Raw genomic sequence first — 21,848 nt, 5'->3', positions numbered from 1 at the left:
CCAATCGTAGGCACAAGCACCCAAAGGTGTTAAGGAAATGGATGTAGATCAAAATCAAGTGACTTGATCACTCTTATCTGATAGAAATTATTTTCAATCTTACCTGATTGGACTTGTCTGATAAAACTTATCATTATGCTTATCAAGTATTTGTATTAATCCGATATATCTAAAAAGCTTTTGCAATTGTTGTATTTATCCTACATTTTATATGATGGGAACCCCGACACTTATCACTCAACACAACCAAACAGAGCAAAGAAAAACACAATTACAAATCAATGGACAAGAGAATTCAACTTAAATGAACTGAATACTGTATTGCTGAATTGTAAAGAAAGAAATGATAATTGATCAATAACAAGAAAAGTTGATGACGAAGAATTAAAAGATAGCCTAACAATTCGAGGAGCTAGTGACCTCCCATACTAAGTTCCACTAAAATATTCTCTCCTTTTATAGGTCATATTCTTATATTTATACCTAGATAACATCACGCACATTCCATTGACATTGCCACATGGGTAACAAACTTCTTGTAGATAGTAAAATCTACAGTTACGGAACAGATTGATCTTATAAGGTTGAGGCCATTGACGATTTGCTGAACCTACAAACATAAAGAAAGTAAGCGCAAAGCTCATGGGAGACACCGATGTAGTGTTTACCATAGGCATTTTGACACTCAAGTTAGCGAGGTTTTGAGAGGTAATTTAGTGAGGGCTATGGGAGAAAAGGTTACCGGAATCTCGACTCATACTAGAACTACGGCGAAGGTCAGTAGATGGTATTGAATATTGAATGCCTAATGAGAGGCCAAACCTTTGTTTACATAGTAAACCCATGAACTTTGAATCCTAGTAGAACTCTAAGTTCATAATGGTAGAGTTTGAGTAAATAGAAAAATCTTGATTTACTTGTCTTTATAGAAGTGAGAGTCCTAATTCATGTAAGATTCAAGATCTTAAATGAATTAGGATGTAGATGAAAGAGGAAGTAGGTGAATCTGAATGTTTCTAGAACTTTGGGTTCTTTGGAGCAACTATGAGCCAATGGGCCTAAGCCCAATTGGTTGACAATGAGGCCCAATTTGGGGCAAGACATTAGTAATTGGATGATCCAACTCATGAGTAACCTGGTGGTGCAATGGGTTGACCTGTAGTATGGATCTTAGTGTGAGCTCAACCATAATTGAATCATGGCAGCAGACCTTGCAATGAATGTTTCGTGTTTGGACCCGATAAGACCCATTATAATTTTTAGCCCATACACTTCCCCACTTGAAATGCCACACTAGTTAGCCCTTTTATTCCTTTTGTCAATATGAGTTGGGTTCCTCTCAGAGGTATTCATTGGCATATTAACAATAACAATTTCTTAATTAATAATACAGGATTTTATAGATTTAAATTTAAGCAGACAATCAATACAACCTAACAACGGAAGGAAAATGATTTGTTACGACTATGTGTAAGTTTCGGTTTAAGAAAAACAACAGAAAAAAAAAAAAAGGTTTTCCAATTTTTGTATTAACAGATTTTGGGCTTAAATTAAAAAAAAAAAAATGACCATATGATTAAAATTTAAAAGAATTGATTAGGAATTTAATAGGCTGTGTAAAACTTTGAAAGTGGTTATGCACTTTTAATGTTCTTTTATCAAATACCTTTTAGGTTTTCATATAAACTAGGAAACAAAGACTTTTTCATTCTTTAATTGTCAACTAAAAATTACTATAAAATTTTATGAGATTATATCAAAGCACAATGAATGGCGCTACACATACAAATTAAGTACACAAACTAATGCATATGTATAAATTGATGTGGCACTACTCATTTATTGATATGTTATTCATTTATATTTATTGAATATTGATTGAGTTAATTTAAAAAAATAGCACTACACTTACAATTTTTTTATACAACCATGATTTGATAGTTCGTGATTAGTCAACTTGTAATAGGTTTTGATTACCTAATCATGAGCTATCATATCAAGATTGTATAAAAAGAATATGTGAAAAAATTATAAATGTAGTTTTATTGAACTTTTGATATGCATTCATTCAATCATTTTATAATATACCATTTGTATAAAGAGTTTATAAATCTAATATTATTCATCATGGATTTATTAATAGAAGACAATAACCATAAATTTATTACTACTTTAAAACTTAAACAACTCAATATAAAATGCAATAAAAAAGAAGTGACATGGATCCATTAAGTATTTATTCAATCCCCAATTTCTTCTTAAGCTCCATGGCATAATCATAAATCTTATGAGGATGAGGCAGTGTCTTGGAAACACTCTCCTTCTCCATGCACCTCTTTGCCCATGCAATAAGTTTGGGACATTCAACTTCAATACTGAAATTGCCACGTGTCTCGTAGGTGTAAAACCACGCGGTAAATGGAACTAATGCCACATCTACAAACCCAAAACTCTCTCCTCCAAAGTATAGTTTGTCTCCAAGCTCTCCTTCCATGTTTCTGAAAAACACTATCAACTCTTTCTTTGCTAACTCTTGATCTTCTCCTTTTCCAGCCCAAATCCTCTTCCCAATACTGTATAGCTGTATCATTTTCATAACCCAAATTAGATATTGACATTTAGAAAATTTTATTCAATGTCTGTAATAGAGCTAAAAGATAAAGTAAAGAACTTACATTTTTGTCAATATAATCGGCCCAAAATTTTGCTTGAGATCGGAGGTAAGGATGAGAAGGGAGCAGATGAGAGCTGTGATGCCAAACCTCGTCAATGTATTGAACAATCACAAGGGATTCACAAATGGGTTTTCCATTATGAATTAGTACAGGAATTTTCTTATGAACTGGATTCATCTCTACCAGTAATGGACTCTTATCAAACAAGTTCTCTTCCCTGCATTCATATTTGATTCCCTTTTCAGCCAATGCAATTTTCACTCTCATTGCAAAAGAGCTTGGCCAAAAATCCAACAAAACCACTTCCTTCTCCATTGAATATTATTGTTGTTGTAATGAATTGGTAAAGAGACGATTAGGCTATAAATAACATTTCCTTTAATTGTATAGAACAAGTATGATGTCATTGCTTATGTGCAACATTGCTTTAAATTCTTCTTCTCTTTTTTACAAAGGTTCCGTATGCATATATGATTTTGCTTTGTACAACAACTAGCAATTTCCCATTTGACTCCACTACTTTTTTTAAACTTATCTTGTCAGACTATCTCCCGATTTTTTCCTTTGCTTCTTTTTTGGTGTTTTATTTTTTCTAATATAGGAGTATCAAGATTATTTAATTTAACCCTTGTTATTAAAGGAACTTTTCCAACTTGTATATTCTCTTTTGAATGTCTTGAATAAATTCTTTAACACAGTTTCTAGCATGCGCTTATTACGAAGCATACATTTATTTTTGATGGAGTCATAAACTTATGATTGTAGGTAGCAATTGTTTTGCAGAATTTTTTATTACTGAAAATATAGGATTACCATTGAGATAGCTTACTTTGAAGATTAATAGGGGAATGTTATACTTATATGTTTGGTTATATTGGTGAGTGTATATAATTAATATGTTTGATTGGAAGGAATAATATATTATCAGAGAGGTTTTTACTCAATTGCCCTTCCTTGTTAATATTATTATTATTATTTAGAACATTTTTTTAACCTCTTATATTTGAGAATTTAGCTAAAACAACCCAACAACAAAAGTTTAAAATTTAACAATATACACCCAGCCACCCAAGATGATTGTCGATCATCGTCGATAGTTGTTGGAATGGCGTACAACTAATTAGATCTAGTCGACCATGTGCCGATTTGGCCGTTTAATTTTCAGCTAGATCGAAGGTTGGAAACGGCTAGATGGCCTAGATCTAGCTAGAAAGCTAGATCCATTCTGGCCATTAACAGCCAGATCTGTGGCCATTAACGGTCGTGGATCTGGTCGAAAATGACCATATATGTGGCCATTTGTAGCCATGGATCTGGCCGAGAACAACCAAAATGGATGTGGTCATTTCTAGCCAGACCCACGACCATCTGACCATTTTCGGCCTTCAATCTGGCCGAAAACGGCTAGATCGGTGCATGTTCGGTCAGATCTGTCTAGTCATGCTCCGTTCTGACAACTGTCAACAACGGCCAACGCTGGTGGCTGACGGCTGGCAGTTGTCTTGGGTGGCTAAGGGTATTTTGGGTATTATCCATGTAAATAGTGAAGGTATTTCTATTCAAAAAATTAATACATAAGGTTAAAGAAGTCATTTCGCACATTTGAGCTAATTGTTATTTAGTAGACATATGAGAACATTTGTGTCCAAAATGTTTATTAATTAAGGGTAAAAATGGTATGAACAGTTGATTACCCCATAATGGAAAAATAACACCCACCCAGACAGTAATTGAATTACCCATGTTTTTACCTACAGTAACCATTATTAGCATTGAAAGTTTACCGTAATCTTTCATCATTTGTTCTTTTTTTTTTTTTTTTTGTAACTTTCAAATAATTTTTTTTATATTATCGAGGGTGTCCGGGTGATCCATGTGCACCAACTTAGAGTGAGATCAAAACCTTCAATCATCCAACGTCACAAGAACACAACAAGAACACTCGACCAAACCCTAACCTCGATTATGCAAATTCGGCCAAACAAGCAACCACAAACCAATAACTGTACAAAATAAGTAACACACAAATAATGCTAACGCAATCCAAGGCCTAAAGGATGCACCACCAGCCAAGGAAATCCACCACCAACCCTTAGCTAAGATTGGATAAAGGATGCAAGAATACTCTCTCAAGAGCTAATTTCATTGATCAAAAGTCTAACCTTCAAAAGAGAAAAGTTGACCTTATATATGTGACCTTACAAGTTGCCCTAATACATATTCAATCTAGGCCGTACATGTGGCACAAAATAAAAAGGAACCATTCAAGACCTTACTGTTAGTAAATTGATGAACAAAGGGAGCGAAAAAAAAAAAAAAATTTCGCCCATTGATTACTTTGATGACGCCAAGATTAGGGTCTTATATATATATATATATATATATTAAATGCTTAAATTGAAATAATGAAAATTCATACAAGGATTCAAATACCTGCGATTGGGGGCTCCGTCAATGTCTCTGAATGTGATCTCACTATCGATCCGAAAATGAAATCGAACTCACGTCGTCCACACTAAGACAGTACACCAATAACCAAGAATTAATTCTGCTAAAATTAATTCTTGGCTTTAAGGAGTCAAGTAATGGAAGAATGAATGTAGAGAAAAGAAGAGAAAATTTTCTCTTCATAGACAACTCTCCATGGCAGGAATAAATTAGGTTGAATAAACCTAATTGTGCTTCACTTATATAATGAGGCAAATATCCCTTCCACCCCTCAAGTTTAGCAACAACCCAAACTTAGGTGGAATTACATATTAACCCTTATTTAATTATTTAGTCATATATTAATATAAATATTGATATTAACTTTAATAATTAAATTCATAATTTTAATAAATTACTCCAATAATAAAATTGGACATAGGCTACAACCTCAGTAAATTTAATTACATAGAAAAATTACCAATATGCTCATTCATCTAAAAGACGAATATAGCCTTCCAAAAAAGTCACAATCCTTAAACTGTCTTCTAAGTGTGTGACCCGTAGGCTCCTTATCATATCGGCAGTGAGTAGTATTACAATAGACACCAATCAATCATCTCACTACACACAGACCAAGATTGGCCCCTAGCAAGGTATCATGGCCACCCAATAGATTTGGATTCAGCGAAATAGTTACCTATCATGATATGGTTACCGTTTAATCAAATCCTTTCATCATCTGTTATCTCATCGAGGCTGAGGTACAAAAATAGTATCAACCTTAGTTATTCTCGATATCTCTGTATTCAGTTACTGGACCAGTGATCGGAATAATAAATTGGATTGAGCAACAACTCAATCCCATTGTGGCCACAGCTTTAGTGTCATTGCCATTCACTGAATTGCGCCGTGAGATAACTTCTCCCGTATCCGAGAGTGATGAATTCTCTGTCGATCCACCATAGTTTTGATACACTCCTTGATGTAGCTAATCACTATCATATTGATAGCTCTAAATAGAATTACGTTGGGCTAGTGTTAAACTACACCAATTGGTGCACAAGGCTCTCCAGTGATCTCAAGTCTAATGATCACATGCACCACCATTTGTTAGATGATTTGTTCCATAGACACTAGGGTTATTATCTATGTGGAATCCTCTGGTGGGCCAGTTCAGTGAACTTGCCTACAACAAGCACTCATGTGTTGCACCAAGTTGTCGGTAAACAACTTTGACAAGTGAGATCAGTCACTACCTTTTGACAGGGTTGTTCAATACTATGATAGCCTTACTGTATTATCTGTTCCTTGGTCAGAATAATACTGGGGCCATGGACATTTCTAGAATGGCCACTATATATGATCATAGGGTTCTCACTATCAAGATTTGAAACACTTGATACCCTCGTCACGGTTCTACCATCCTAAGGACATATATCAATGTATACAATTATGATTTACATGATATAGTAGAAAAATGCCTTTTATTGATTGATAAACATTATTACAAAGAGTCAATTCTACAATAATTGATTGGCTCTAGGGTACCTACTCTAACACTTACATGTGGCGGTCAAGAATGATTCAAGTCAAAACTAATCAAATATTACATAGGAATGAGCAAAAAGAACAATTATAAATAAATCCTAAATCAAATCCTAGAAGTCTTCAAGATTCCTTGACTTTCCATTTCGGGAAAGGGACAAGGAGCCACCCAAGTCTTGTCTTCTTGTCTTCTATCAAAAGAGGAAAGTGTGGACCACTTTGACATAACAAACTCCAAGGTCCATGTGAGGTTCCCATGTGCTAGTTAGGCTTTCCCTCCTTAATTTCCTTCCCAATTAAGTCATTAGAATCCTACCAAATGATATTGCATCCATCCAAATGTTGGGCTTGGAATAAGGAAATCATCAATTGTGGGCTTGGGACGGTTTGGGCTTAAATTGGGCTGCTTGGCTTTATCTTGACCAAACACACCCCCTTGGGCTGATCCACTAAATAGCCTTTGTTCCGTAATTTCTCCTTGGCCGAATTGGCATCTTTGATCTCCTTTAGTTCTTCAATGATTTTAACAAGTGCATGGACTTGATTCACATCATCGGGCGAACTTGCATGCATCTGCAACTTATCTCTTGGGACACTAGAATTAGTAGGTAGGTAAGAACTCCAATTGGAACTTTAGTTGGCAACCCCTACTAAGGGCCGAGATGAATCAAACTCATGACTTCTTGAGTAATAAACTTAAGAGTCTTAGTTAACCATCGATCACGTAGTGATGGTTTTCATTTTATAAATTGGTTGGTAATATCTTGATTTCTTTAGGGCAAACAACATGCACCCACCCATAGTTTGCTGTAAAGACAATTAGGTATCCAAAAAGTTTGAAAAGGACAAATAACCACTTTTCGTCAGGTTTTGTTAGGGAATTATGTCCGATAAAGGACAACAAAGTTGGAAAAGACTGGAATGCCCTTGAAAGTTTGATATTATATTCTTTTATTAATTTATGACAAGTCAACTCTATCAATTACATAAATACCCATAATATTTACATTAAATTACTAGTATGCCCTATGAGTTTGTAAAAGATAGCCTTCTTTATCTTCTCTTTCTTTTACTTCTCTTCTCCCTCTCCAATCAAATGCAATAGTAAATAGTTTTTGAAACTCATTAAAGCAAAGTCAATTAAACAGAATCATAAGGGAGACAAGTCCACCCTTGGCACGGAGTAGCACCGCAAGGCACAAATGCGCGTCTCCTATCATGGCCAGCCACCATAACTAATGCTTTACCATTTTAATTGTTAGATCCAGAAAGTAGAAAGATAGAAGAAGAGGAAGAAGAGATGGGAGAGAAAGAAGATAGGAGACATAAAGAGTGGAGAGAACAAAATTTATAAAAGAAATGGTAAAGGAAAGAGAAAAAAATTAGGTTTTTTTTTTTTTTTTCCTTAGATCTGCAAAACAGAGAGAAGAGGGGGAGAGGAAGAAGAGAAGTAAAAGAAAGAGAAAATAGAAAAGGCTATCTTTTACAAACTCAGAGGGCAGACTAGTGATTTAATGTAAATAATATGGGTATTTACGTAATTGATTGAGTTGACTTGTTATAAATTAATGAAAGAATATAATATCAAACTTTCAAGGGCATTCCAGACTTTTCAAGCACTGTTATCCTTTAGCAGACGAAATTCCATAACAAAACTTGACGGAAAGTGGTTGTTTGTCATTTCTAAACTTTTTGGTCATACCAAATTGTCTTTACAACAAATTATGGGTGGGTGCATGTCTTTCGCCCATTTCTTTACTATGAATTTCATATTCAGTTTAATAGTGATTTTAAAAGGTAGTACCGTAGTAGTAGACTTTCATGTTCTCAGTCAGACTTTACCCTTGGAAAACGATGGAGTAAGTAGGGATTATTAGTGATAGGGCATTTTATTAAAAGACCATGTCAAGTTTAAATTCAATTAAAAAGCTATGAAATTTTAAAGTGCTAACTAAATAGCCTTATTATTGATTAAGGGTAATTAAACATGATTAATGGTTAATTAAGATTAATGAAGTATTGCGTAATCTTTTACAAATTATAATATGTCCCCAAAAACCTGAAATTCTTGTAAACAAACCCAAACACCTTCTCCTTCTTCCTCCCGCCATTAACGCATCCCTCCCTTGGTTGTTGTTTCTTCTTAGCTTCATCTACATCTTCTTCTTCCTTTGCATCTTCTTCTCCGTCTACATCTTCTTCTTCCTCTTTCCTTTACATATTCTTCTTCCTCCACCATTAAAACTTTCTTTATCCTCTGCCATTAACATCTTCTCCACCAAAGATTCGCCTCCTCCTCCTCCTCCTAACATTTCATCCAGGTATGTGTATCTCCTCTTTGCATTTTATATTTCGATTTACAAAGATTTAATGATGGATTGGGCTTGGGTTATGATTTTGATTTAGTTGTTTAGGTTGTTGGATTGTGTTTGATGTAATGCAAGTTGAAAGGAGTGAAATTTGTTGAATATTTTCTTGCATTGTGGGCAGTTGGGGGTGGTAGCACTGATTGTAGGTGGAGATGATTGAAAATATGTACTGGATTTGATGGATCGCTTAAGTGATCTGGTATGTCTGGTATAATGCAGTAGATCACAAATTGCTTAAGAGATCAGGTATATGGCAAAAGATCGCTTAAGTGATCTGCTATAAGTCTGGTATATGGCAGCAGATCGCTTAAGCAATCAATTATATGACAGAAGATCGCTTAAGCGATCAGACTTATTTATACCAGATCACTTAAACTAAAGCGATCTAGTACCAGATCGCTTAAGCGATACACCATATCGCTTAAGCGACTCTACAAATGCTTTTTAAAATCCGTTAACCCTTAATATATCGGTTAATAATTTTTTCTTCTTGCATTATAGATACTTGGCTATTATTAGACATGAGATAAGTTGTTTTGGGTGTTGAATATTTTGGTGAGTGGGTGGAGGAAGAAAGTTACTGGAAGTGGATTGGGAAGAGCAAAAAAGTTATACCAATTGCTGTGAGCACAAAGGTTACTTTTCATGAGTTGATTGATGAAATAATTAGAATAGGTGATTTGAATTGCTCACATAGTGATATAGTTGTGAAGTATGTTTTAAGCAAAGTTCCTGAACATATAAGGTACCCCCTGCTATATTAAAGTCGGATGAAGGTGTGAAGTTATATATGCTTGATGTGGGCAATAATGGTTCGATGTCGATTTTAAGGGTTTCTTTTGTGGATAAATCATTGGAAGTTGGTTCAAAGGAAGGGGATAACGAGGAAGTTGGTGAAGAGAATGCTAGTTTTAATTTTAACTACTAGGGCATTGATTTCGTAGTTGAAAAAACAAGAATAGGCGATGATTTGGGTGGTGAGAAGGACACCATAAAAGAGGCTGGTCATGTGGGGCAGAATGAAAATGTGAACAAGAAGGATCCCGTACATGTTCCCGTAGATGTAGAGATTCATATAAATACAGATTATGCAAAAGGTATAGCTTGTGAGGAAGAGAACATTATGGTCGTTTATCCAGGTTCCAAGGCAGCAATTGCGGGTACTAGTGAATCACCTCATGTTTTTATTGATGGATCGGACTTGCACGTAGGGTATTTATTTGACAACAAGGAGGAAGTGGTGAGGAAGCTAAAACTTGTTGCCGTGAGAGGTAATTTTGAGTTCATCACCAAAAAGTCTAATTCATTGGTAGTGACGGTTGCATGTCGTGACTGAAAGTGCAAGCGGTGGGTTTATTGTAGAAGGTTGGTGGAGTCTGAAAAATTTATTGTTAGCACATATACCCGTGAGCACATATACCTGTGAGCACACATGTGGGTTGGGATGCGATGTTAGTTACTAGAACTGTTGGAAAGGGAGACAACATGTACAAGATTTTGTGAGGGGCACGCCAGATCATGGATACACAGTATTAGAAGCGTACTGTTATATGCTTGAGTTGATAAACCAAGTTAGAAAGACGACCTTGAAGTGGGACAAGAATATGAAGTTTACTTATTTTTTTGTTGCTTACGGTGCTGCCATAAGGGGTTTTGTAAACATGAGAAAGGTGTTGGCTGTTGATGGTTGCTTTTTGACAAGAAAGGATGAAGGTACATTGTTGGTGGCCACTGCACAGGACTACGAGAATCATGTTAGAGTAGATGCCATAGAGCCAATCAATTATTATAGAATTGACTCTTTGTAATAATGTTCATTAATCAATAAAAGACATTTTATTCTATATCACGTAAATCATTATTATTGCAATATGTATTAATATATGTCCTTAGAATGGTAGAACCATGATGAGGGTATCAAGTGTTTCAAATCTTGATAGTGAGAACCCTATGAGCACATATGGTGGCCATTCTAGAAACGTCCGTAGCCCTAGTATTATTCTGAAGTAAGGGCATAGACAATACGGTAAGGCTATCATAGTGTTGTCGAAAGGCAGTGACTAATCTCACTTGTCAAGGTTGTTTGGTGACAACCTGGTGTAACACATGGGTGCTTGATGTAGGTTAATACACCGTAGCAAGTTCACTGGACAGACCCACTAGAGGATTCCATATGGATGGTAACCCCAGTGTCTATGGAACAAATCCTCTAACGAATGGTGGTGCATGTGATCCTTAGACTTGAGATCATCGGAGCACCTTGTGCACCGATTGGTGTAGTTTGACACTAGCCTAACGCAGTTCTATTCAAAGTTGTTAATACGGTGGTGATTGGCTGCATCAAGGAGTGTATCAAGACTATGGTGGATTGGCAAAGGATTCATCACTCCTGGGTACAGAGAAGTTATCTCACGATGCAATTCAGTATATGACAATGACATTAAAACTGTGGCCACAGTGAGATTGAGTTGTTGCTCTATCTATTAATTGATTTTAATTGAGATAATGATGAAACAAAAAATAAAATATCTAATTGGGAGTGTTTGGTAACATGGGGTGTTTGGGTTGGAGCCCAAGTCTATTCCATATGGGAATAGGGCATTAAAATAACATTATAAAAGAAAATGTTTCTTTGAAAAATATAAGAGATTTTCATTAGTTTATTTTTCTTTGAAAAGGCACAAACACAGCAACCCCAAATACTCTCCCACAACAGTATTCCATTTTGCCCAAAATCAATTCATTTGATTTTTCTTCTTTAATCTTAAAGCTAAGGAATATCTAGTAAATCCCTCCTTAGTTCTTTGTGATTGTCTTCGTGTGGACTACGTGGGTTCGATCCTACACTTGGGTCGGTAGCAAAACGTTCATTGACAAATTTGGAAGAGCCTCCAAACGTGTGTATGTATTTCTAAAATCAAGATTAATTTCTGCAGATTTCTATTTTAACATAAACTGTAAAATTGTACCTTCGATCTTGGCTCAATGGGAACGATCCTTGTTACTATGATTTTGTTTTCCACTGCGTATATGGACCGTTTCCTAACAAATCACACATATCTCGTTGCTTTGTGTGTAGTTGACTTTGAGAACGACAAGTCGTGGACTTGATTTTTTCAGCAATTACTTACGATAGTGCCTGACAGTGACGAGTTATGCATAATATTTGATAGACATAACTTTATAAAGAAGAGGATTGTCATTATTTACCTTCAAGCACATAACGAATTTTGTATGAGGCACCTTGGCAAGAACATAAAACAAAAGTTTAAGTGTGCTAGCCTTCTTCAGACTTACTACATGGCAACAAAAGCTTATCGAGTTAATGAGTTCGAGGAACACTTCTAGCAAATCCGAATCAAGGATGTTAGAATTGCTAAGTATCTTGAGCATGATGTTGGTTTCTAAGCGATGGAGTAAAGCTTACTTTCCTGGAAGAAGGTTCAATGTCGTAACCACTAACATAGCCGAGTCCATAAATTTGAAGTTGTTAATAGAAAAAAAGTTTCCAATTGTTGCCCTTTTTGATGCAATCTAGAGGACTTGTCATGGTGGTTCCATGAGTGTCGTACGGAGTCAAATAATTTTACCGCAACCCTTGTTCCATCAGTTGAAAAATTATTGTGAGAACATATGGAACTTTCAAATGCACTGTTTTCCTATCCTCTCAATGCTCAAGAGTTTACCGTGCACAGTTGTGGTCTGGATGCCCTCATTAACATTCTTAGTAAAACTTGTAGCTGTAAAGTGCTTGACATTCAATGTTTACCATGTCCTCATGCACTAGCAGCATTGAAACAACAACGTAAGCTGGATTTTGGTTCAAGAATTTACATAAAACTTTGCTTCCCTCTCTATATGGCAAACAACTACATGTTGGCTTATTCAGAAACTATATATCCAATTTCAGTGCCGCCAGAGTTGCTTGACATTATCATTCATCCACCAATCAAGAAGACAGAAAAGGGCAGAAAAGAGTTAAGCTTATTCCATCAGTTTGTGAGATTCCTCGGAGGATGAATAAGTGCTCAATTTGCAAGCAACCTGGCCACAAGAAAAGCAGTTGCTAGAATCGATCACATGCAAATCAAGAAAATTAGGTTCGAATCGATCATAAGCAAGCAAGCAAGCAAGCAACATGCCTTTAGATCTATAGATAAAAACAAATCGCTTAAGTGATCTGCTACTCATATCAGATCTAGTGAACACCAAATTGCTTAAGCGACAGTAGATTGCTTAAGCGATCTTCTGCTTCCCAGATCTGGTGATCACCAGATTGCTTAAGCGATCTGATGAACTTATTATGTTTCTCTTGGTTGAATGTCAATCTTTTGTGGTGCATTAAACTGATTTTATGTCCTTGTATTTCTAGGTATGCCATTAAGAAAAAGGATGAAATCGAGAGAGTTGTTAAGGCCAACCGTTGAAGACTTATTAGTGAATCAAGAGAGTTGCCAAGTCCAACCGTTGAAGATGTATTAGTGAATCGAGAGAGTTGCCAAGGTCAACTGTTGAAGACTTATTAGTGAATCAAGAGAGTTGCCAAGGCCAACCTTGAAGACTTGTTGTATGAGTTGTCTTTCAAACTGATTGACATGGATAGAGCTTGAAATTTGTAATAGAATTTGAAATTTGTTGCAGGCTAGTTGGTTGCAATAGTTTAGGGTGGAGAGGGTGGGTTTGGAGTTAATGGGGGTTAGGATATTGAAATGAAAAAAAATAATTAATACTAATAAATATTTGATAAATGAAAAGGACTAACAAAAATAATAGAATAACCATAGATCATTTAGTTTTATGAACGGTGCTGTAACTCTGCAAAACCATCTGCACAAACAATCTTTTGACTGGTCATTCAAACTCCATGTAGTCTTTGAAATAACAACTCTTTTTAAAATCAGACCGAGAAGAATCTCAAAAGAGTGTAATATTTATCAATGCTCTGAAAATTTCACTGTCTTCTTCTTCATCCATATCTCAACTCTAAAGCCATTTTCTTGCTCAAACTTTTAATATCTTTATGTTTCGAAGAAAGAAGAAGAAGATCTATTCACAAAGCTTGCATGGTTATCTAATTCTCTTCTACCCAAATCTCTACCCTTGAATTTGAGAATGAATTATTCTAAGTACAAAAATAAATTAGCCTTGATCGCTTAAGCGATCACGACTTATGTATACTGGATCGCTTAAGCGATCTCTTACATCGCTTAAGTGATCTTGTATTTGAGATTGAAATATTCTAAGTACAAAAGGAAATTAGCCTTGATCGCTTAAGTGACGTGGGATATCGCTTAAGTGATCACGATTTGTGCACACTAGATCGCTTAAGTGAGAGCCCACATCGCTTAAGCGATCTTGTATTTGAGAATGATTATTGTCAAGTACAAAATAAAAAAGTCTTGATCGCTTAAGCGATCACGACTTATCTATATAGGGTCGCTTAAGCGAGATCCCACATCAATTAAGCAATCTTGAATTTGAGAAGGAATTGTGAAGTACAAAGAAAATTGGCCTTGGTCGCTTAAATGACTTAGAATAAAGCTTAAGCAATCATGCATTATCTAGTATACATAAGTCGTGATCGCTTAAGCGATAGCCCACATCGCTTAAGCGATGAAGACTAAATTCCTTTTGTACTTGGAATAATTCATTCTCAAATACTGGATCACTTAAGCAATATCAGATATCGTTTAAGTGATCTAGTATACAAGATCGCTTAAGTGATCCAGTATACAGGATCATTTAAGCGATATTAAATACAAGATCACTTAAGCGATGTCCAATATCGCTTCAGTGATCCAGTGTATATAAGCCATGATCGCTTAAGCGATAGCCCATGTCGCTTAAACGATCAAGGCTAATTTCCTTTTGTACGTAGAATATTTCATTCTCAAATACACGATTGCTTAAGCGATGTAAGAGATCGCTTAAGCGATGTAAGAGATCGCTTAAGCGATCTAGTATACATAATCCATGATCGCTTAAGCGGTAGCCCACGTCGCTTAAGCGATCAGGACTAATTTCTTTTTGTACTTAGAATAATTCATTCTCTAATTCAAGGGTAGAGATTTGGGTAAAAGAGAACTACAAAACCATGCAAGCTTAGTGAAGAGATCTTCTTCTTTTTTCGGAACATAAAGATATTAAGAGTTTGAGCAAGAAAATGGCTTCAAAGTTGAGATATGGACGAAGAAGAAGACAGTGAAATTTTTAGAGCATTGATGAATATTACACTTTTTTAAGATTCATCTCGGTCTGATTTTAAAAAGAGTTGTTATTTCAAGGACTAAAAGAAGTTTGAATGACCAGTCAAAAGATTGTTTGTGCAGATAGTTTTATAGAGTTACAACACCGTACATAAAACTATATGATCTACGATTATTCTATTATTTTTGTTAGTTCTTTTCATTTATTTAATATTTATTATTATTAATTATTTTTTTCATTTCAATAGAATGTGAAAATAACATTGGGGTCTTTGTCAGTGAGCACCGTACATAAAACTGAATGATCTATTGTTATTCTATTATTTTTGTTAGTTCTTTTCATTTGTGAAATGAGGTACGTTTCTACTAACGTGTCACACTAGTATGCTATAACACAAAACTCAATATGTGTTAATAACCGATGTCGCTTAAGCGATCAAGCCTAATTTGCTTCTTTTCTACCGAATCTTGTGATGTTGTGAACGTTCGAAGTTAACATTAACGTTAGTTAAAAAAAAAAAAAATAGATTGCTTAAGCGATCCAGTGTATATAAGCCTTCGTCGCTTAAGCGACTAAGGTCAATTATTGTCAAAATCATCCTCAAGTGCACAATTGTTTAAGTGATTCCAAGTCTTGCTTAAGTGATCTAGTATATTTAGCCTTGGTCGCTTAAGCGATACCATATATCGCTTAAGCGATCTAGTCAAAGGCAGAATCAAGATCATCCTAAGTGCACGATCGCTTTAGTGATCCAGGTCTCGCTTAAGCAATCCAGTATATTTAGCATTGGTTGCTTAAGCGATACCATACATTGCTTAAGTGATCTAGTCAAAGGCAGAATCAATATCATCCCCAGTGCATAATCACTTAAGCGATTTAGGTCTCACTTAAGCAATATAATACATCGTTTAAGCGATCTAGTCAAGGGTAGAATCAAGATCATCCCAAGTGCACGATCGCTTAAGTAATTTAGTCTCGCTTAAGCGATCTAGTATATTTAGCCTTGGTCGCTTAAGCGATACTATACATTGCTTAATCGATCTAGTCAAAGGCAAAATCAAGGTCATCTCAAGTGCATGCTCGTTAAGCAATCCGATATATTTAGCCTTGGTCATTTAAGCGATACCATACATTGCTTAATCGATCTAGTCAAAGGCAGAATCAAGTTCACCCCAAGTGCAGGTCTCGCTTAAGCGATCCAGTATATTTAGCTTTGGTTATTTAAGTGATACCATATATCGCTTAAACGATCCAGTCAAAGGCAGAATCAAGATCATCCCAAGTGCACGATAGCTTAAGCAATCCAGTTCTCGCTTTAGTGATCCAATATATTTAGCCTTGGTTGCTTAAGCGATATCATACATTGCTTAAGCGATCTAGTCAAAGGCAGAATCAAGATCATCCCAAGTGCACAATCGCTTAAGTGATCCAGTTTTCGCTTAAGTAATCCAATATATTTAGCCTCGGTTGCTTAAGCGATAACATACATCGCTTAAGCAATCTAGTCAAAGGCAGAATCAAGATCATCCTAAGTGCACAATCGCCCAAGCGATCCAGTATATTTAGTCTTGATCGCTTAAGCGATCTAGTCAAAGGAAGAATAAAGATCATCCAAAGTGCATGATTGCTTAAGTGATTCTAGGTCTTACTTACACGATTCTAGGTCTCGCTTAAGCAATCTAGTAAGGATAACCCTTTATCGCTTAAGCGATATCCAACGTCGTTTAAGCGATCATGGCCAACACATATTAATTCCATCTTTTCTTCTCAATTTGACAACCTAAAATCACCAACACATATTAATTCGATCTTTTCTCCTCAAGTTGACAACCTAAAATCACCAACACATATTAATTCCATCTTTTCTCCTCAATTTGAAAACCTAATTGCATCAACACATTAATTCCATATTTTCTCCTCAATTTGATAACCTATTTGCATCAACACATACAAATTCCATTTAACAAGATTACTAAATAAACTGAAAGTTAAAAGAGGGAAAGAAATACTGAATTGCTCTTCTATAAATCTAAAATGTGTCAATTACATGAAAATACAACATTATAAACAAGAAATAAATGTCCTACATACACCCAAAATAAAAGCAACGTTGACAGCCTCCATCCTCCCCCTTCATCATTGTCTTCAGCCACTTCCCCATCCTCCAAAATTATCCAGCACCCTTTCGACATCAATAGTAGCAGCAGCAACTTCTTCGTCGTCTTCTACAACACCACTTATATCATTATCTAGCCTTGGCCTTGACAACAAAGCATAAATAATATCAGTTTAATGCACCACAACCCAATTATCAACAGCCTGACGCCTAACAACACCAGCTGATCCAATTCAAGACAACCCAATACGAAATGCAATTCACATAAACTACAAAACTCTAAGTCCAACTTCCATACCTATTCATGACAACATCAATAATGACTTGGATTGGGTTATGGTCAATCAAAAAGGATCCATATGCCCATGGAAGCACTCAACAACCAAGCACTCCCGAAAGTTGCTCATTGTATCATCATTCAAGCTGTCCATTGGGGTGTTGGTCATGTCAAACTCAATAAATTTTAGTGCATATGCCTCGCAATTAGCAACACAATAGAAGGAAGACATTAGCATTAGAATCAGCTTATAAAACAATTGTATTATGTAAGTTTTATACAAAATTTGCCTTGCATCATTTGTTGGGATGGGAACGTGCTTGTGTAGCCACTTTTCTGTTAATAGTTCTTCACCCAAGTACTGAAACATCCTGCTATTTGCAATAGCCGTGGGAACAATGTACACAACGGTTGCATCTCCATGTCCAACTGCCTCTCTTGACAAATACTTGGGTTGCAATCAAGGATCTGTTAGCAAGGCCTCCTCCAGTAACCAAACAACGGTTATCCAATGCATATCTTTGATATTCACGATGCAGTATACTCTTTTCACGTTTACCCAACTGTTGTCATATTTGGGCATTTCCCCCCGTACATACTACATTATCCTCTCATCAAATCAAAAATCAACAAGGACAATGTTGAAGTCCTCAACGACCATTCTTTTCTGCTTGCCTCCTTTTGTTGCACCTCTACGATTGGCTTTTTTCATTAACGTGTCATATGTACTTGCTAGGCTTTAGCCAAAGGCCACATCGGTGATGGCAAATTCCAGATACAAAATATCACCATTAGTGCTTTGTCACAACCTCATATGTGACAATACCTCATCAATGTGCCGCATCAAATCAAAACAACATGATAAGTGTCTATTCAAACACCGTAGAACGATTTTTCCTTAGGTAGATTGTTTTGTTTTAATAGATCGCTTAAGCGACCTTCTTAAAAAAAAAAAAAAAAAGAACGCTTAGGCGATTCAGTATACAATACCTTATGGAAAACATAAGTAAAAATAAGGAAAAATACGGGAAAATAACTCACTGAGTTGTCAAGTCACCTGCCCATTGTCAACATCTTTTCAAACCACTCCCGAGGATAATCCCTAGTCTTGCACTTCACACAACCATCACTTCCTTTCTCATTGTAATATGCATAGAATAGTTTTTGCTTTTCCGCATCTATTGGCCTATATAAATCGACCTTTAACTCCTTCATTTTGACTTCCCCACTTCCTCCGCCTTCCTTCTCACCCTTCTCCATTTTGACTTCCCCACTTCCTCCGCCTTCCTGCTCACCCTCCTCCATTTTGACTTCCCCACTTCCTCCTCACCCTCCTCCATTTTTGCTTCTCCACTTTCATGGACTTCATCATTTTTTTTTCTTCGTTCTCCTCTTCTTTCCATACGTTATTGCTACGCAAGGAGATTTTATGTGCTTACTCTTTCGGCTCTCTCTTCTATGCTAAGGTTGCACTTCAACCACTTTCAATACCCCACTAACTTCCTCCTCCATCCTATCAACTTTCTCTGCCACCTTATCAACTTTCTCCGCCACCTTTTTCATCTAGTCTTCCATCTTCTCAAACCTCTCATAAATAGTAGTTGTAAAACTGTCAAAGAGACCGTTTATGAGGTCAACCACCCCATTCTCCTGACACCTTGGCAAATCGTTACTTGTTGTACCAGTTTGCCAATTGGGTGGAGGCGTATGAACCTCTACATCTTCCTTCTTCTCCTCCCCCCGATTGGAGCTTCATCCTCCTAGCCTCAAACACATGCTCAAGCAGTGGCCTTGCAGCTGTACTCAAATGTGTGTCCTTTTCTATGTCCCTCATTGGCGGTCTATCCCCTCATCTGTTACATCGTCCAATGCTGTGAACGATGTAACATACTATGCACCCAATTCACCCCTAGTAGGGGTGAGGAAGGGACAGACGACTCCCTCCAATAAGAAAAAAAATCAATCAAATTTAAGCCACATTTAAAAGTAAGTGCATATTCAAAAAATTAATCTTTTAATCTTACCCGAGCCACTTGAATTTCCATTTCTATTTTGTCATAGTCCTATTGGGCACACTTCTCGGTGTGCCATTGCAACATCCTAAGAAATTGTAGTGGCTCATCCGAGTCTTCTTTTGCCCCCTACCTTAGCCAGGATAGGGATGACCTCATACATCTAAGCCTACCTTGTAAAAAAAAAAAAGAGTCTATATCATAATTAAAACACATATAATACAAAAATATAACAAAAAACTATTAATATTTACCTGCATTGCCCATGGGAAGCCAAACAAATTGTAAGCACTTGTCTCTCCTTCTCGACATATGGGCGGTGCTTTATCGCTATGTCTTTTCCGCGCAAGGACTCAATGGGTAGCTGAAATGATGACCTTCCTCATGGATAAGCATTAAAGAACTCCTGGTTGCTTGCAAACCACACCCAATCCATATTAATGGCTTTTGTTGAGTCACAAGCCATTAGGATGGAATGCAAGAGCTATACTAGACATATCTTAAACTTCTCTGAAGAGGTATACCTATATTCTCTTAACCTCTCCTCTAAATCGTGTGCCGTAATAGACGACTGCCTCGCCAAAACCTTTCTAACCAAGTTTTCAACTACCCTACTCTTATTTATTCTCTCTTGCTCTTCTTCTTTTGGAAATGCCCCATATCTTAGGCCTGTCATCAAGGCAATTTCCATCATCCCAAAACGTAATGGCTTTCCATCCACCACAAACCACATTTCAATTTTTTTTTTTGCTTTTAACTGAGTGCAACAACATATAATGCACTATCTGCCCCTGAAACGCCTTATTCCAACTGTCTCCTATGTCCACAAAATGATCGAAACAACAATCTTTGAATGGGTCCATACCTCTCTTTTGTTCACTTAAAATATCCTTTATTCTCATAAACACTTGCCAACTCGACCTAACCGTCACCCTTACGAGAAAGTATGGTATCCTATCACTTACAACCTCCAACCATAGTCTTTATAATTTATGCTTCATAAACATTGCACAATCGATATAAACTAAATATCAACAAAAAAAAAAAAAAAAAAAACCAAAACAATCAATAGGTTGCCAATCTGGGGGATATAGGCATCGAGGGCATCGGGGAGTAAGTGTTTTTGGCTTCGAGAGGACTGGGGAAGCCAATGCAAGCCCTACAAAGGCTGTTGTGGCAGGTTCGATGGCTGAGGATGGCAGGAGTGGGTGGAATAAGGGGGGCTGCCCTACATATTGCAGGGTTGGACATGCACATCTGTGTGCGCTGTCGTGCGTGGCCAACCTCCCTATTTAGCCCCCCTATTCAGCCATCCCCAACCCTCTAACCTCCCACAAACAACCTCTCTACGACTTCCCTTGCTTCTCCCATCCTCTAGAGCCTAAACAAAGCCACTCCCCAATGCCCACCAACTACTCGACAAAATACCACAACCACCGTAACAATCAAAACCAACATATCCCCCAAATTTGCACAAACCAATAATTTTTTCATCAAATGGTAAAAAATGAACCTTTTCTTCATCGGCATCCTCCTCCTCACCTGAATTCTCGCTGACGTCTTCCTCTTCAGAACCATTTTTAGTTTTTCCTGTCTGTTCTTGTGCCACCGTCGTGTCCTTTACTGTTGGACCAGCTTCACTCATTAGATGATCCATCGAAGCGTCTTCTTCGACAACCTTTGAACAGTCGCCGCCGTCGGACTCTAGGATTTGGAGTGGGGTTGGGTTTTCCTCATTTTTGTTAATATTAGCCATGATTTTTGTGTAATTAATAGCAATACAAAGATTTAAGATCAAATATTAGCTGGAAATTGGGAACTTTAATCACCGAAAATCGTAGAGAGATGGGGTGTTTTCATCGGTTGTTTTCTGGGTGGCTTCCTTCGACTTAGCGATTTTGAATGTGAGGGTGGTCGTTTTTTAATTTTCAAAATTTAAACAAATTTCCATTAATTAACTATTACCCTTATATGTTTCAATCTTTTCACTCTAACCCTTTTTTTTTTGCATGTTTAGTTACACTTAAGTGTGCCACCTCAGATTTTTAAAGTTAAAAAACTACAAACTTTTTTCAGGGTCTTTTTTGAAATTCAAACTTGGGATGTTTGGCGAGTTAAATCTTCTCAATTAGTGACTAAAAAGTAAAAACACCGGGGATTTTCATACATGTCGGGGTGTAAATTATGAAACGCGAAACCTTTAAGGGAGGTGGAGGG

General features: G+C 36.6%; 1 protein-coding gene across 1 annotated transcript; it reads right to left on the bottom strand.

Moving 5' to 3' along the window:
• Positions 1-2,132: 2,132 nt before the first annotated feature.
• Positions 2,133-3,039, bottom strand: LOC116118297 (probable glutathione S-transferase parA). The gene is made up of 2 exons (XM_031404282.1): positions 2,676-3,039; positions 2,133-2,581 (listed from the first exon to the last, which is right to left on the bottom strand). Exons 1-2 carry the CDS (start codon positions 2,988-2,990, stop codon positions 2,237-2,239), a joined length of 660 nt encoding a protein of 219 aa, XP_031260142.1. The 5' UTR covers positions 2,991-3,039; the 3' UTR covers positions 2,133-2,236.
• Positions 3,040-21,848: the final 18,809 nt, after the last annotated feature.

Source organism: Pistacia vera, unplaced genomic scaffold, assembly GCF_008641045.1.
Source record: "Pistacia vera cultivar Batoury unplaced genomic scaffold, PisVer_v2 Contig124, whole genome shotgun sequence".
Classification (NCBI taxonomy): domain Eukaryota; kingdom Viridiplantae; phylum Streptophyta; class Magnoliopsida; order Sapindales; family Anacardiaceae; genus Pistacia; species Pistacia vera.
This window is presented reverse-complemented; position numbering and strand designations above follow the sequence as displayed.